At 42.1% G+C, this 13688-nt stretch overlaps 1 protein-coding gene across 1 annotated transcript; it reads right to left on the bottom strand.

Moving 5' to 3' along the window:
* Positions 1-5991: 5991 nt before the first annotated feature.
* On the bottom strand, positions 5992-13199 carry LOC144512374 (arg8-vasotocin receptor-like). Its single transcript, XM_078243093.1, has 2 exons — positions 12013-13199; positions 5992-8268 (listed from the first exon to the last, which is right to left on the bottom strand). The coding sequence occupies exons 1-2, from the start codon at positions 12974-12976 to the stop codon at positions 7985-7987; spliced, it is 1248 nt and encodes a 415-aa protein (XP_078099219.1). The 5' UTR covers positions 12977-13199; the 3' UTR covers positions 5992-7984.
* Positions 13200-13688: the final 489 nt, after the last annotated feature.

The raw sequence follows: 13688 nt of genomic DNA on the forward strand, positions 1-13688 counted from the left end.
TTAGCCTACTGCAGGGCTATTGAGGCCACACCCACTGCACAGATCATTTCTACAGCATTCTACAGCAGATTGAAGCTGATTGAAGACAGTACTGCATTTGAGCCCAAGGACTACATCCCATCCAAATTCCCATAATTTCCATTAATTCCCATGAAAGTTTCCAAATTGGAATGTTCCAGCTAAACTTTCCATGGAAAGCTTCCGGAAATTTACCGGAAAATGTCCGCCCCTTTGCAACCCTACATATACCTACGCTTTCCGTCTCTGCAAGATTGGGAATGATTGAGATTTCTCTTGACACAGCTACCAGAAGACTTCCAACTTTCAGACAGGTTGCTCACGTCACGTCTACGTCGTCAAGCTCAGTTTGAGGCTGCGCAGAAACGCTCAGCCATCACTGGAAAAGTGACTTCACTGGTCTCCGTCGAAGTCTATGGCATCGCTGTGTCCATTCTTTTACTGTCTATAGGATTTACTCCCTTTTGGGGCATTGGCATTTCCTTTTTATAAGTTAAGTATGTTAAAAATGTACTTAGTTTCATTCCACTACTGTATCAGAACTAAGAGTCAGTGCGATCGCTTGATCAACGATGCCAAAGGTGTTTGTGTCGGCCGAAGCTTCTTCATTACTCGTGTGAACAGGTGTAAACAAACCTCAAAAATGTATCGTAGGAAGAAGAAGCAATGTTTGGGTTTAGAGATGGGCCAACAGAAGGAAAAGGAGTCGGGGTGATGACTAGAAAGATAGATAGAGGCCACTTAAATCCGTGGCACAGGATGGGGCTCCACCCGAGGTCATTTAATGATAAAAGCTGCTCCATTTTACAGCCACATTCATCTACGCTTCCTGTCTTTAACAATGCACTTCCTTTTCACAATTTCCTGCATTCAGCTCTTTGATAAAAATGTGTCCTTGTGGACAATGTGATCTATTCTAAAGCAGACAGGAGGCTGGAGTTTGTTAAAGCCTAAACAGTCACACTCTGTGGGTAAAAAGCGAAACTATAGTAACCATAAACCTTGGATAAAAAAGTGGATAAACCTTTTACTTACTCACAGTAGTTTGGATTTAAAGTACTTTTCGATTGATTTCTTACCTCTATAAGTACTTTTTTACAGAGCCGGGGAAGGGAGGGTAATATTCCGAGAAAATACTCCGAATTTTTGAGATTAATGTTGTACATTTCCGAGAGAAAAACTTAGATATCCTCTGAGATTAAAGTGGTAAATTCACAAGAAGAAAATTGATTCTGGGCTACAGCCTCACAGTGTGTCTGTAGAATCTTTTATTTTTTATTTTTTATTAAGTTCAGCATTGTCATTTCTTTAATGAACTTTGGTAACTCTGGAAGGCTTCATCCTCCAGTCCAGTTTGCCACGGACAGCAGCAGGTCTATGAGTTGAATTATAGTAAAGACTTTCAGTGTTTCCTCTAGAAGTTTTTTCTACCAACCGTTACCTTGAAACCATCCAGCAAATAGACGGTACCGTAGGGTGATTTAACGTCATGCTCATTTTACACACAGTTTAACAACAAAACAAAACGCTGAGTGAACATTACTAGCTACGTTTTTTATGTTGGTTTTGAGCGGTATGCACCCCCACTAACCTGGAAAACGGTTTGAAAACGGTAACGTTAATACAGCGTGTCGGAGGAATACAGCGTTCTCCTGCAGCGGGGAGTCAGAGGCAGAGGGACCGGCACCGCAGCGTTCGCTAACGTTAGCTTCTTGTCTCATCTGGGGTCTGATAAACTGATAAAAAATCTGATAAAAAAAAATAAAATTCATAAAATTCAGTGTCCACAATGCTATTTTCCAATAAACTGTAGCTGTTATATTTCACAGCTTTCGGCGCTGTTTGTCACTTTGCCTAAGATTGAGTGACAAGTAGTACTCGCCCTGTTGTTTATTTGGTTGCCATGACTTTGCGAGTGATGACGTCCTCCTGTCACTGTTCCAGTGGCTCACCCTAAAGGGGAGAGAGAGCAGATGACATTTCACTTGAGTTCAGTAGAGCACACGGCTCTGAATGCAGAGTTGTGTAATTACGACTTTACGACTTTTCATAAACGGCTGAAGGAGCGGTGTACATAGCGGAAACCCTGTTGTGTGTCTGCCCTATTTCTGATACCGTGGCGGCAGAAATTTTACCGTGGCGGGCCGTAATATCAACATAGAGGAAACACTGACTTATGTTTCTGGGGTTAAATTATATTAAAGATTTTTATGTTTCTGTGCCCCCCCCCTCAGCTGTTTAACGTCAACTCCTGAGTTACTGAGTCAGCCTGGGTTACTCCCAAAGTCCACCTTCCTGCCCGATCTGCTGTGTGTCAACGTGAGTCTTTTTCTGGTTACATTTTACACCAAAGAAATCACACAAAACTGAAAAAAAACCACCGTCTTGTGATGAGTCCTGGAGTAAGAGGGTTAAACAAGGACGGGGGGGGGCTGCAGATCCCCCAAAGCTTTCAAGCATCAGGGTGTTACTTAGTTTTTTTTGTCCGTTTTATTATCAGTGTATTGGTGCATTATTCTGTTCCTTGCAATCCGCCTTGCTGCAGGTTGGAGTTTTTCTATCAAACACATAAAGGTGTTTTTAAAGTAACTAAAGGCAATGCCAATGTATTGATATAGCTGTTGGGAGAGTACATGATTTAAGTGTAATTGCTGCCCCCATGCACTGATTCTTACATTTCATTTGTACTGTCGGTGGTACAAACTAATCAAGGTAGCTCAAAAAGGAAAATGTTATTCTTTTCATCACCACCTCTCAGGTTCAGCGGGAGGTTAAATGGAGCCCTCAGACTCTCGGTTTTCCCGGCTCAACTCAATCAAGATGCAATGTGTGATTGCAGCACTGACAGCTTTTTATTTCCCCTTTTTCATTTCTGTCAAATCAAAGCCAGAGGAGTTGAAGTTGAACCCGTCAGCTCATCAGTCGAAAAGAGAGAGACTATGCTCGAACCAGAGCTGTTCGGACCAAGGTTATTATAGTTTTGCATTTTTCATTAGTTTTTATTTTTATTTCGTTTTGACTTTTTTGTTTTCAAATTCAGTTTAGTTTGAATTAGTTTTTAAAGCAGGTTTGCTAGTTTAGTTTAGTTTTTATTTTTTGAAAATGCTTAGTTTTAGTTTAGTTTTTATTAGTTTTAGTGTTTAGTTTTAGTCTCTTTTTTTGTAATATGGGTTATTTGTCAGGGGCAAGATTCAAAAAGGTCAGAAAAAGTATTGTGTAATAATAACTCAACAAATCATACATCATACAATTTTAGAAATATGTAATCCATGCCCTGTACGGTGTACCCATACATCCACGCCCTGTACGGTGTACCCATACATCCACGCCCTGTACGGTGTACCCATACATCCACGCCCTGTACGGTGTACCCATACATCTACGCCCTGTACGGTGTACCCATACATCCACGCCCTGTACGGTGTACCCATACATCTACGCCCTGTACGGTGTACCCATACATCCACGCCCTGTACGGTGTACCCATACATCCACGCCCTGTACGGTGTACCCATACATCCACGCCCTGTACGGTGTACCCATACATCCACGCCCTGTACCAGGGTTAGCTTCTGTTTCAGGGAAAGGGGGCTTTGCGTTCTCCTTTACCTAGGCTAGGTTAGCCTCCTTGTGCGCGCTTCTCAAATGTACTTTCAAATTCGTGGGACTTTTCCCTGTAATAAATTGTCCACAAATTTTACCACTGTCCACTGCAAGGCACTTTTATCTGACGCAGTCATAATCGCTTTCTTCCGACTTTCGGTACCACCATGATGCCAGGCGAGGGGCACGGACTATGTTGTGTTCAATTTGACATGGAATGTTGGAATTTCTGGGTTTCCAGTCGGAAACTATATGTCTACGGCATAGACTGTATAAAACAGGTCTATGGTCGGAAATGTCCACTCTGAAAGATATAACGTTATTTGCTCTATGAAAGACGTTGACAAAGACGAAAACTAAGGACATTTACTCTATCATTTTATTTTATTTTAGTTAGTTTTTCAAACAGACATTACAGTTTTAGTTAGTTATCGTTTTTTTGTAATGCCTCGTTTTTATTTTTATTTCAGTTTACAACAATGTTTTTTCCCACCTAGTTTTCGTTATTTCGTTCGTTTTCGTTAACGATTGTAACCTTGGTTCGGACCAATCAAATTGTCAGGGCGGGCTTTATACGATGGTGGACAGATGATCAACAGTAACGTAATCAACCACGTCACCAAAGAGCGCTTGGGTTGAATTTGTTTACAACAACGATGGCTGCCGCAGGAGAATTGAGATGTGTAGATTCCGCCATCGCGTCCGTTACAGAAGATATCGACCATTCATTTACAAAGAGGAACAGAGAACCCCGATCAAGGCATTTGTCGATTTGAAAGATGTTTTTGCCGTCCTTCCTACGGGATTCGGCAAAAGTTTAATTTATCAGCTGGCCCCGATGGTCGCTAAGAAGATGGGACGCTCTGATTGGTTGTAGGTCTCTCCGTTGCTCTGATTGGTTGTAGGTCTCTCTGTTGCTCTGATTGGTTGTAGGTCTATCCAATTGAGTGCAGAGGCATTTTATTTCCTGGTTGGGTTGAAACACGCCCCATAATCACAGCCCAATGGAGCAGAATCAGACTCAGATTCTGACTAGAATCTGAGTATGACGACGTCAGGTTAATATGACATGGTTAATAGGGGTGTAACGATTGTGTAACATTGATCTGGATCGATTAAATGATCAACGATTCCAATATCATCGATGCAAAGGGAAAATATTGATACATAAGATGCGCCAACATTTTGAAATTCCCACTTTATATTCTTTTCATCAAAAAGAATAGTTTGTTTTTCATTTAAATGTCTGGAGGAGCTCCGTAATAAAATTGTCATATCATATTTTAGTTGATTTTTGTGAGTGGATATAAATGTAACTGATTGTGCTGTATGAGCTTATATCGATCGCAGGCCCCTGAATTGAATTGAATTGTATCGTGGCTGACTTTGTGATATCAGCAAATATCGTACCGCGGTCCAAAGGATCGATATGTAATATCAGATTAGGATGAAACTTGTGATGGTTCAAGGGCTGTCAGGTAGTGATGAACCTCCATATTATAATCCACTGAATCTGCAGCTCCTCTCGGCTTTACAGAGCTTTATAGTTTCATCTTATTGTTTATCTGTCCGGCTGACAACTTTACTGTTCTGGTTCACTCTCAGCGCTCTCATAGTGTCGTTTTCAGAGGAAAAAAAGCTGTACAAAAGCCACCGTACCCTCCCTGCTCAGCAGCAAACGGCAGCCAGACCCAGTTAGAGACGAGCTGTGAACATTGTGAAGCGTTTAGCAGCTAAAGAGACAGCTATTTCCCTCAAGAGTTGGTAGAGAGAAAGAATATTGGACGGACATTCATCAGGTGGACACAAAAAAACTAAGCTAAGATAAGCAACTGTTTGCTAACAAGTACATCAACTGCATAGGTGGTGATATGTCAGCGTTTTGATAAATGAGATTTTCATTTAAAAACACACAGTTCAACCTCATGGTGGCCCTAAAGGAAAAGTCAGGAGGATTACCAAAGTCAGTGGTATTCATCCTCTGGAAAACATGAATGTCTGTACAACATCCAAAAACAATCCAATTAATAACTGTTGAGATATTTTAGTTTAGACCAAAGCGGTGGACCGACCAACTGACACACTGACATTGCTATGAAGTCACGCCACTAGCATGGCAAAAAAAAAAAAAAGTATTTTAAAATGTTTTACTTGAACTGTGTACCACTCTATGCTAAGAGCTGTCATGGTTTTCTTCTCCCCCTACCAAGAGGCTGAAAGCACCTGTGTCCCGCCAGCAGAAAAGCCCCCGTTACATAAGGCGTGTCTTTGTATGCAGACAGAAAACAGCCACACATCATATGACGATACAAGAAATAACCTTTATCTTTCTTTGCATGTGCAATATACAGTATTACTATGACAGGAAGCATTACACTGATGAAACATTTTTACAACAACACACCTGGGAAAATCTATAAAGAGAGTTAATGAGCCATTAATGCAAATGTGTGTGTGTGTGTGTGTGTCTAGTCCTCATAAGTCAAACCAACCATGTTTCAAAAGAAGTGTATTCACAGGGTTAATGTTATTTGTGCTAAACAAAGTGCAATTTGATTATCTTTATCACTCTTCCATTTAGTAGCCAAAGTGATAATAATTATGCCAATGTTCACAACGGAAATATGCTCACAATAACTTTAATATGTCTGTAAAAACTAATTACATTTCAGGACATTCAAATTGCAAACTAAAATATACAAATACTGTGCATACAGAGGAGATTGTGCAAAATTAGGGAGTGCACCTTTTAGAGCTGATAGACAGGAAATGAATCAGCAACAAATTTGAGATAAATTGCTAAAGTAGTTTTTTTTTTTTTAAATTACCCCAAATTCCAGCTCCTGAAACATAAATATTTGCTGGTTTTCTGACAGTAAACTTTGACGTTTGAATACAAAACGAAGGATTTGAATATGTAAACTTGTTTTTTTGGAAAATACTGAAGTGCATTGTTTTACTATTTGCTGACATTTTCTAGACCAAATGATGAACTAACAATCAAGAAAATAACTGTCAGATGAATTGATAATGAAAATAGTCATTAGTTGCTGCAGCCCTAGTACCTATTTTTTAAGTGTTGAGACTGTGCTGTGATACATTTGTGTGTAACACTGCAAATATCAAGAAATATATTTGGATAGTCTGACACGATGTTAATATCGAAATATCAAACATGTTTTGTCAACAAAATCTGTATGAGTACGACTTGCAGCGACTGGAACTGAAGACTTTAGATTTACATTTCACACATTTAATCTGGCGACTGTCAACACCAACTGACCCAGGCTGGAACAGACCCGGACCGGTCCAACAGTCGTTATGTGAGAGTAGTTAGTTTTGTAATAGAACCCGACCGATAAAGGATTTTTAAGGCCGATAGATACAAATATTTGGTGATTTAAAAATCCGATATTCCGATATATCAGCCGATTATATATATATTTTTTTTTAAATCCAGAAACGCGTAACAAAACATAAACAGATTTCCCTTACATTAGTTAATTGTAGTTATTTATGAGTCCTCACTAAAATAATATGATAATGCAGTTTAAAAAAAAAACTTGTTTGTTTTATTGTCAGAACAGAGGAACCAGTTCTGGTAAATAAAATGTATAAAAATACAAACTTAAGATATGAAACTTAAAGGGTTAAACACGAGTGATGCCAACAGGGAGGTTGTAGAGCCCTCTGGTGGACAAACTATGCAACGCCAACACTCAGAACATGGTTGAAGGGTGTTTCGTCCGTTTGTATTTTATTTTTTAAATATTCATATATCGGCCATTATAAATGCCGATACTGATAGTTTGGAAAATGCCTAATATCGGCCGATATATCGGTCGGGCTCTACTTTGTTATACCAAGTTCCCTCACTGACTATAATCTCAAAGATCTACAGAAAACAACCCCACATACAGCAACCGGGCTCATGGGTACAGAGACATGCATGTTGACATGTGAAAGCTATAGTTTACTCATGCATCACAAAATGAATCTCAGTGTGAACAGATGATTCTAAAGAAGTTACATTACAGCAAAGAGCGCAGACAAGACCATCATGCTAATGGCTGCAGTTAAAGTGACTGGATTTGTTTTGGCTCCGTTTAAACCCACAAAATCTCCAACCTGGCAGACTGAGAAGCGTTATTAAAACTCTTTTTCCAGCAGCCGTGTGAAGCTGAAAGAAACAAGCAGCCAACATTTTCCACGGAGTAAACATTTCCACTCTGGATCGGACCAAAGTAAGCGAGCTGTAGATTCGACCGCGCCCTTCAAATGAGATCATACCTTCCTTCGCCGCTACAAGCCAGCAGATTGAGACCAGTTCATGTTTTGAAGCAACAGGTAGTGTTTCCAGTGTTCAGGATGCAGATGGGAGCTGCGGGCAGGTTCCAGGGGGTGGGTTGAGGTCTCTGAACGGCTCTGAGAGGCGCGGACCCTGCAGGCGGGACAGCAGCGTGGTCCGGCGGCTGCTGCTGACCGAATCCTGTTGGCTTAACTTGGCCTTCAGCGGGCGGCAGCACGGCATGCTGCTCGCAAAGTCCGAGAGGAGGTGGCCGCTGAAGATCATGTAGATCCAGGGGTTGCAGCAGCTGTTGAGGCTGGCCAGCAGGGCGGTGAGCGTCACCGTGGTGTTCTCAGAGTCTGCAGGGAAACGAAGGATTTATGAGGCACGCACTGAGATGTTAACAACTAATCAGAGGTGTTTACTCTTTCTCTGGAGTCACTGGTATGCCTGCCAAATGTTTATTCTCCCCTCCAGCCCCAGTTTGAGCCTGTAATCATTTAAAGTTTGGGACTTTTGCATTTAGGATTAATCCAGTACAACGGAACTGTGTCCATGCTCCGACACTTTTTGGCGTTCTATCAGAATATCTGTTTGTATACAAATACACATGATCTTGTAATGTTTTCAGTTAATTTAATGGTGTAAAACTAAAGTGTAACTTCTTACCTTTCTAACAGAATATCATTTTAACCATTTACATTAGCTTTGTCTTTACAAGAGTCGGCAAAAGGAAGCTAATGCCGGTGAATTAGCCGTGGCATGCTACCCTGGGCTGTACTGGGACAGCCCTATAAAAACTCACTGGGCACTGGTGGTTTTTCGGGGGGGGGGGGCCCCGTACTTGTTCTTCACAATAAAATGGCATGCATCAACAACTCCAAATTAGGCAGTAAAAGCGCCTTAATTTCCACTAAAGTTATACCAACTACCTGAGCATCGCCCAAGTGTTCCTACTGCTTTCTCTTATCAAAGTCACTCTCTTTACTAATTACACGTAAATGTCCATGTACATACACGGAAATTCACACTTAGATTCTTAGATGTGTATAAATGACTTCTATTTGCGCTGCGGGGACGATTGCCCAGGAAAAGCATGTGTCTGGATATGGCCAATCACAGCGAACGGTGTCCAAACATGGACACAGTTGCATTACCTTCTTATACACTGTGTAGGTCTGCAATTGCCAATTATTTCCATTACAGAATCATTTTACAATTATTTTCCCAATGACGTTGTAGTATACTTTGTGGAAGCTGGTACTGGATACTGTTAGTGGCTCTGTGCTGCTTCTTTATTGGATTTGGGGAAGTTTACACTCCAGTTAACCCAAAGTCATGATCAAAGGTAGCTTTAAGTTTACCAAACACATCAGTTAGTCCTCATCCCAAAAGCCTTCTCTGTTGTAATGATTAAATTAAAAACATCTGCTGAGGAGCATTTTTTTCTTATGCTCATAACTCGCTCTGCACTGCAGTACAAGCACAAAGCATGTCTTTTACATGGATCATATGGTGAGGATGCTGACTTTTTTTGCCCGGGACGTGTTAGCGTTAGCCTCAGTATCAATATCATGTATGTAGACATGAAATAGTAGACCGGATAGTACTTGTACTTTTTAGAGGAAAAGTACACTTCTAAGCAGTTCTAAGAACTACTCTCCCCCAAAATCTTTTTTTCCGTTTGCATTCCCACTGGCCAAGTGGCCATAGGGACTGGTAGGAGGGGTAAGGGAGTGACGTAAGCACGGCAACGGTCTTTATAGCATCGTCACTAGAACTGAAGTGTTATGAGTAGGGATGATCGAGACACTGGGGTAAACTCACTCTTTTGTGTATTTAGAGAGAAAATAAAACATATATGGTTAAGTTAAATGAACATGGACTAACAGTGGGGGATCAGTGATTGGTCAGCAGTGATTGTTAGCTCGTTCATGTTTCTGTCTGGCTGCTGATTGGTCGATTCCCCCTCTCACTGAACACAGTCAGTCCAGAGAGCCAGAACATGTTGTTGTTGTTGTGGCTTTATTACATTTTGATCAATACCTTTTTGGAGTTAAGTTGCTTTTCGACATGTTCGGTTTCAATTGTTTTTATGCCGTGTTCCTCTGAAAATGAATTCCTGTCGGAGTCAAAAAGCTTCTGAAAGCAGCACCTGTGGACTCATGAGTCAGTAAAACTCTCTTCAGAAACCATAATGAAATTCTTTAGCTCGTTGAGCAGCAGCTCCTGCAGGCAGGTTTTTACAGACTTTGAGGCAGCAAAGTAAAATGTATATCCTTACCTCCATCATATGAAGATCGCACCACACTGACTGCACAAATATTTCATTTATTCTTTGGAACAGTTTGGCCTCATGCAAAGTTTCCAGTTGAAATATTTCCACTTTTTCAGTGTGACATACTACACTTATATATTTTTTTTATACACTTTCAACTGATGTGAAGAGAATATTTTACACGTTACAGAACTGTTTCAAAGGTAAATTAAGAATGCAGATATTTGGCCTATAATTAAAACTCAAACATGATCAGTCAGTGTGGTGACAGGTTATATATTTTCCAACTTAAAGCTACATTGTGTAAGAATTTCTCCCGTCTAGCAGTGAAATTGTATATGACAGCTAACTGAATATTACTTTCTAGGCCTTCCATTCCCATTTACACGCAGCTGTTCCAGCCACTCCAATATTAACTTTGGTCTCGTCGCTATGGTTTATGACCAAATATCTACAGAACTGACATTCATATCAGCCTCAACTCGGTACTTTGTGTTCAGTGCCAATTAGCCAACGTTAGAATGCTAAGTCGCGTTCCACTTCCGGGATTGCTACGGTGCTGCAGGAAATTTGGAGGAGGGTCTGGCAAAGCGAGACTATTAAGACGCTAACCTAAGACGGGGAACATGGTAAACATTCGAGGAAAAGTGAGGGGATCACTAAAGTAAACACAAATCATCATCTATAGATGTCCGCTTGTGACTCAATATTCCAGGTTTTCTGTTTAACATACAACACACACGCACACACTTGCCTTTATTTTGAAAATCTCTATGCATGGCCTACAGTAAAATTTGCAGATTTCACAGGTTGTTTTAATTAACTGTGGTGAGGAAGCATTTATTCACAGGTGGAAACGTTTTGTGGATCACTGCTGGTTTTTCATTAAAGCTCCAAAACATCTGCAGTTTATACAGTTAACATTTCCCCTAAATAATCAGGTCCATAATACCAGATAATAGATGGAATTCTAAGCATTGTATATGCTGCCCTGTTGATTGCGAGTTCATTTATAGACCAATCACCAAAGTGGCATCAATCGTTTCTAGAACCAAAGCTGTTTAATGTATAAGAAACGTTGGTCTGCGAAAGCAAATAAAAGCAATCCTAATATCTTTCTTTTTTTTTTTTTTTAAAGATTAATTTTTTGCCTACCCACTGAGCCAACCCGGCCACACTCCTATTGTCTTTCCGCTCAGATATGGATAAACTACAATCCTGTAGGCTGATGATTTTCAGTCTGTAATCTTTGCTCTTTTTCTGTGAAATACTGGATAAGTGTTCCTCTTCAGGCCTCGAAACGAGGTGAGAAGCAAAACAAAAAAACAGTGTGATTGAACTGCTGTCAGCTCAGACATTCAAAAAGACATTATATGTATTTTATTCTGTTTTATTAAAGTATGTGTGCGTTTTACTTGGCTGCAACACAAATTTCCCCTTGGGTACTATAGGGCTGGGATGATATGCTTTTGTCCTGATTCGATTCTTTCACAGTACATGGGTGCCGATTTGATTTGTATTGCAGTTTTCATTTATTGCAATTCTAGAAGTACTACAATCCAATAGTATTAAGTATTGCAATTCTTTTCCTTCTTTAACAAAAACAAAAGTAGAATAATCTACTTCTAGAGACAATAGATCATGAGACATTTCTAAAGAACTAATTGTTAAGAAGAATGCGCAATTTTTCCACTCCTTTTGGGTACAATACGGTGCTGCATTTTAGGAGGCCATAGAAATAGGAATGATGTGTTAATAAGAGGTTTAGTATATCACTCCGTCTAACGTTATTGGAGAGATGGCGTCCTCACAGCAGGACACTCACCGTCCCAGGAGAAGGTCTTGTCCCACACGGACCACATCTGCACGGTGAAGAAAGGCGTCCAGCACACCACGTACGCCAGCACGATCACGAAAGTCATCTTCACCGTGCGTAATTTGGCGCGGGAGATGGTGCTGACGCTGCTGACCGAGCTCCGGCTCAGGACCCCGTTTTTGGACTCCGCCGCCGAGCCCGCGGTCTTGTTCCTGCGGGTCTTATACTTGAGGTTCATCCAGATGGTGCGGCAGATGAGTCCGTAGCAGAACACGAGCACGGCCACCGGCACGAGGAAGATCCCGGCCGTCATCCAGGTGACGTACGCGCGCAGCCCCCACGGCTCCACGAAGTGTCCCCAGCAGTCGTAGACGGCCGAGCCGGGGTGCACCTCGCTCAGGGAGAAGATGAAGTACTGCGGGCTGCTGAGCACCAGGCTGCACGCCCACGTCGAGCCGATCATGATGTGCGCGCGCTGCGTCGGCTGCTGGAGCGTCTGCAGCGGGTGGCAGATGGCGATGTAGCGGTCCAGGGTCATCATCACCATCATGTAGGTGGAGGCGAACATGCCCAGCACCTGCAGGTGCTTGACGATGCGGCACAGGAAGTCCGGGCCGTGGAAGCGGTAGGTGATCTCCCAGCAGAGCTGCGGCAGCACCTGGAAGAAGGCCACCACCAGGTCCGCCAGGCTCAGGTGCTTCATGAACAGGTGCATGCGCGACGGTTTCCTCCGCGTTTTGTACATGGCCAGCAGCACGCTAACGTTCCCCACCACTGCCGCGAGGAACGCGAGGCTCAGGACAGTGATCTCGAGCTTGGCCACGTCCTCGTTCCGTCCGAACGGGTCGGTGTCATTTCTCTTCCCACCGATGTCTCCGGCAGCCGCACCGGACTCCAGCGGCTGCGTTGAGTTGAACCCATCGGTGCAGTTTCTGCCCGTGGTGTTGCAGGAGCTCTCCCAGGGGAAGAGCATGGTGGCCGCTTGTCCTCCGTGCGCTACCGTCACCACGGGGTGACTGTGACTGAAACTCGTGGATTACTCCAACATTTATGGGATTATCAGCGGGTTACGTGGAAAGGGAACTGCTCAAAAGTCATGAACCAAAATCCGCAATTATGTTTCCACCCGTGGCGCACAGCAACTCCTGCTTGGAATTGGAGCAACACTGCTGTTGATCCAGCCTCTTTTAAAGGCTCCCTCCGAGACAAGAGACCAGCCCCCCTGTACCCACACACTCAAAACCCGTACCCACACACTCAAAGCACACACAACCCTACACACACACACACACACACACACCCTTTCTCTTCCCTCCCACTTAACAACACGCAAGGTAAAGTGGAGCCTGCAGAGAGGAATCTATGCTGTAACTCAAGAGTATGTGTAATGAAAAAGCCTAATAGACCCGGCTTTTTTTGGGGGGGATCATCACAGATATCAGAATTAAAATTAAAAGGGAAAGGCATTAAATGTCAATTGGAAAAGAAAAAAATGCAAAAGGGAGATAGGAAAATGAAAAACAAAACCATAAGCAATGGTTAGGTTTTAAAGCTTTTGCTTTTAAGGATTTTCAGGATTTAAAATTTCACTTTTCCTTTTCAAATTGCCATTTTCAGGTGAATAATAAATTTCCAACTTCCAGTTTGCCCATCTGTGCTGCATCTTTCCTCTTCACTCCCTTTCA

The sequence above is a fragment of the Sander vitreus genome, chromosome 23, assembly GCF_031162955.1.
Source record: "Sander vitreus isolate 19-12246 chromosome 23, sanVit1, whole genome shotgun sequence".
In the NCBI taxonomy this organism is placed as follows: Eukaryota; Metazoa; Chordata; class Actinopteri; order Perciformes; family Percidae; genus Sander; species Sander vitreus.

Bases quoted from the DNA above. Each gene is read 5' to 3' on its own strand.
- LOC144512374 (XM_078243093.1), bottom strand. From the start codon at position 12,976: ATGCTCTTCCCCTGGGAGAGCTCCTGCAACACCACGGGCAGAAACTGC. The intron at 8,269-12,012 runs GTGAGTGTCCTG...GTTTCCCTGCAG, and splicing joins CAAGACCTTCTCCTGGGACG to ACTCTGAGAACACCACGGTG.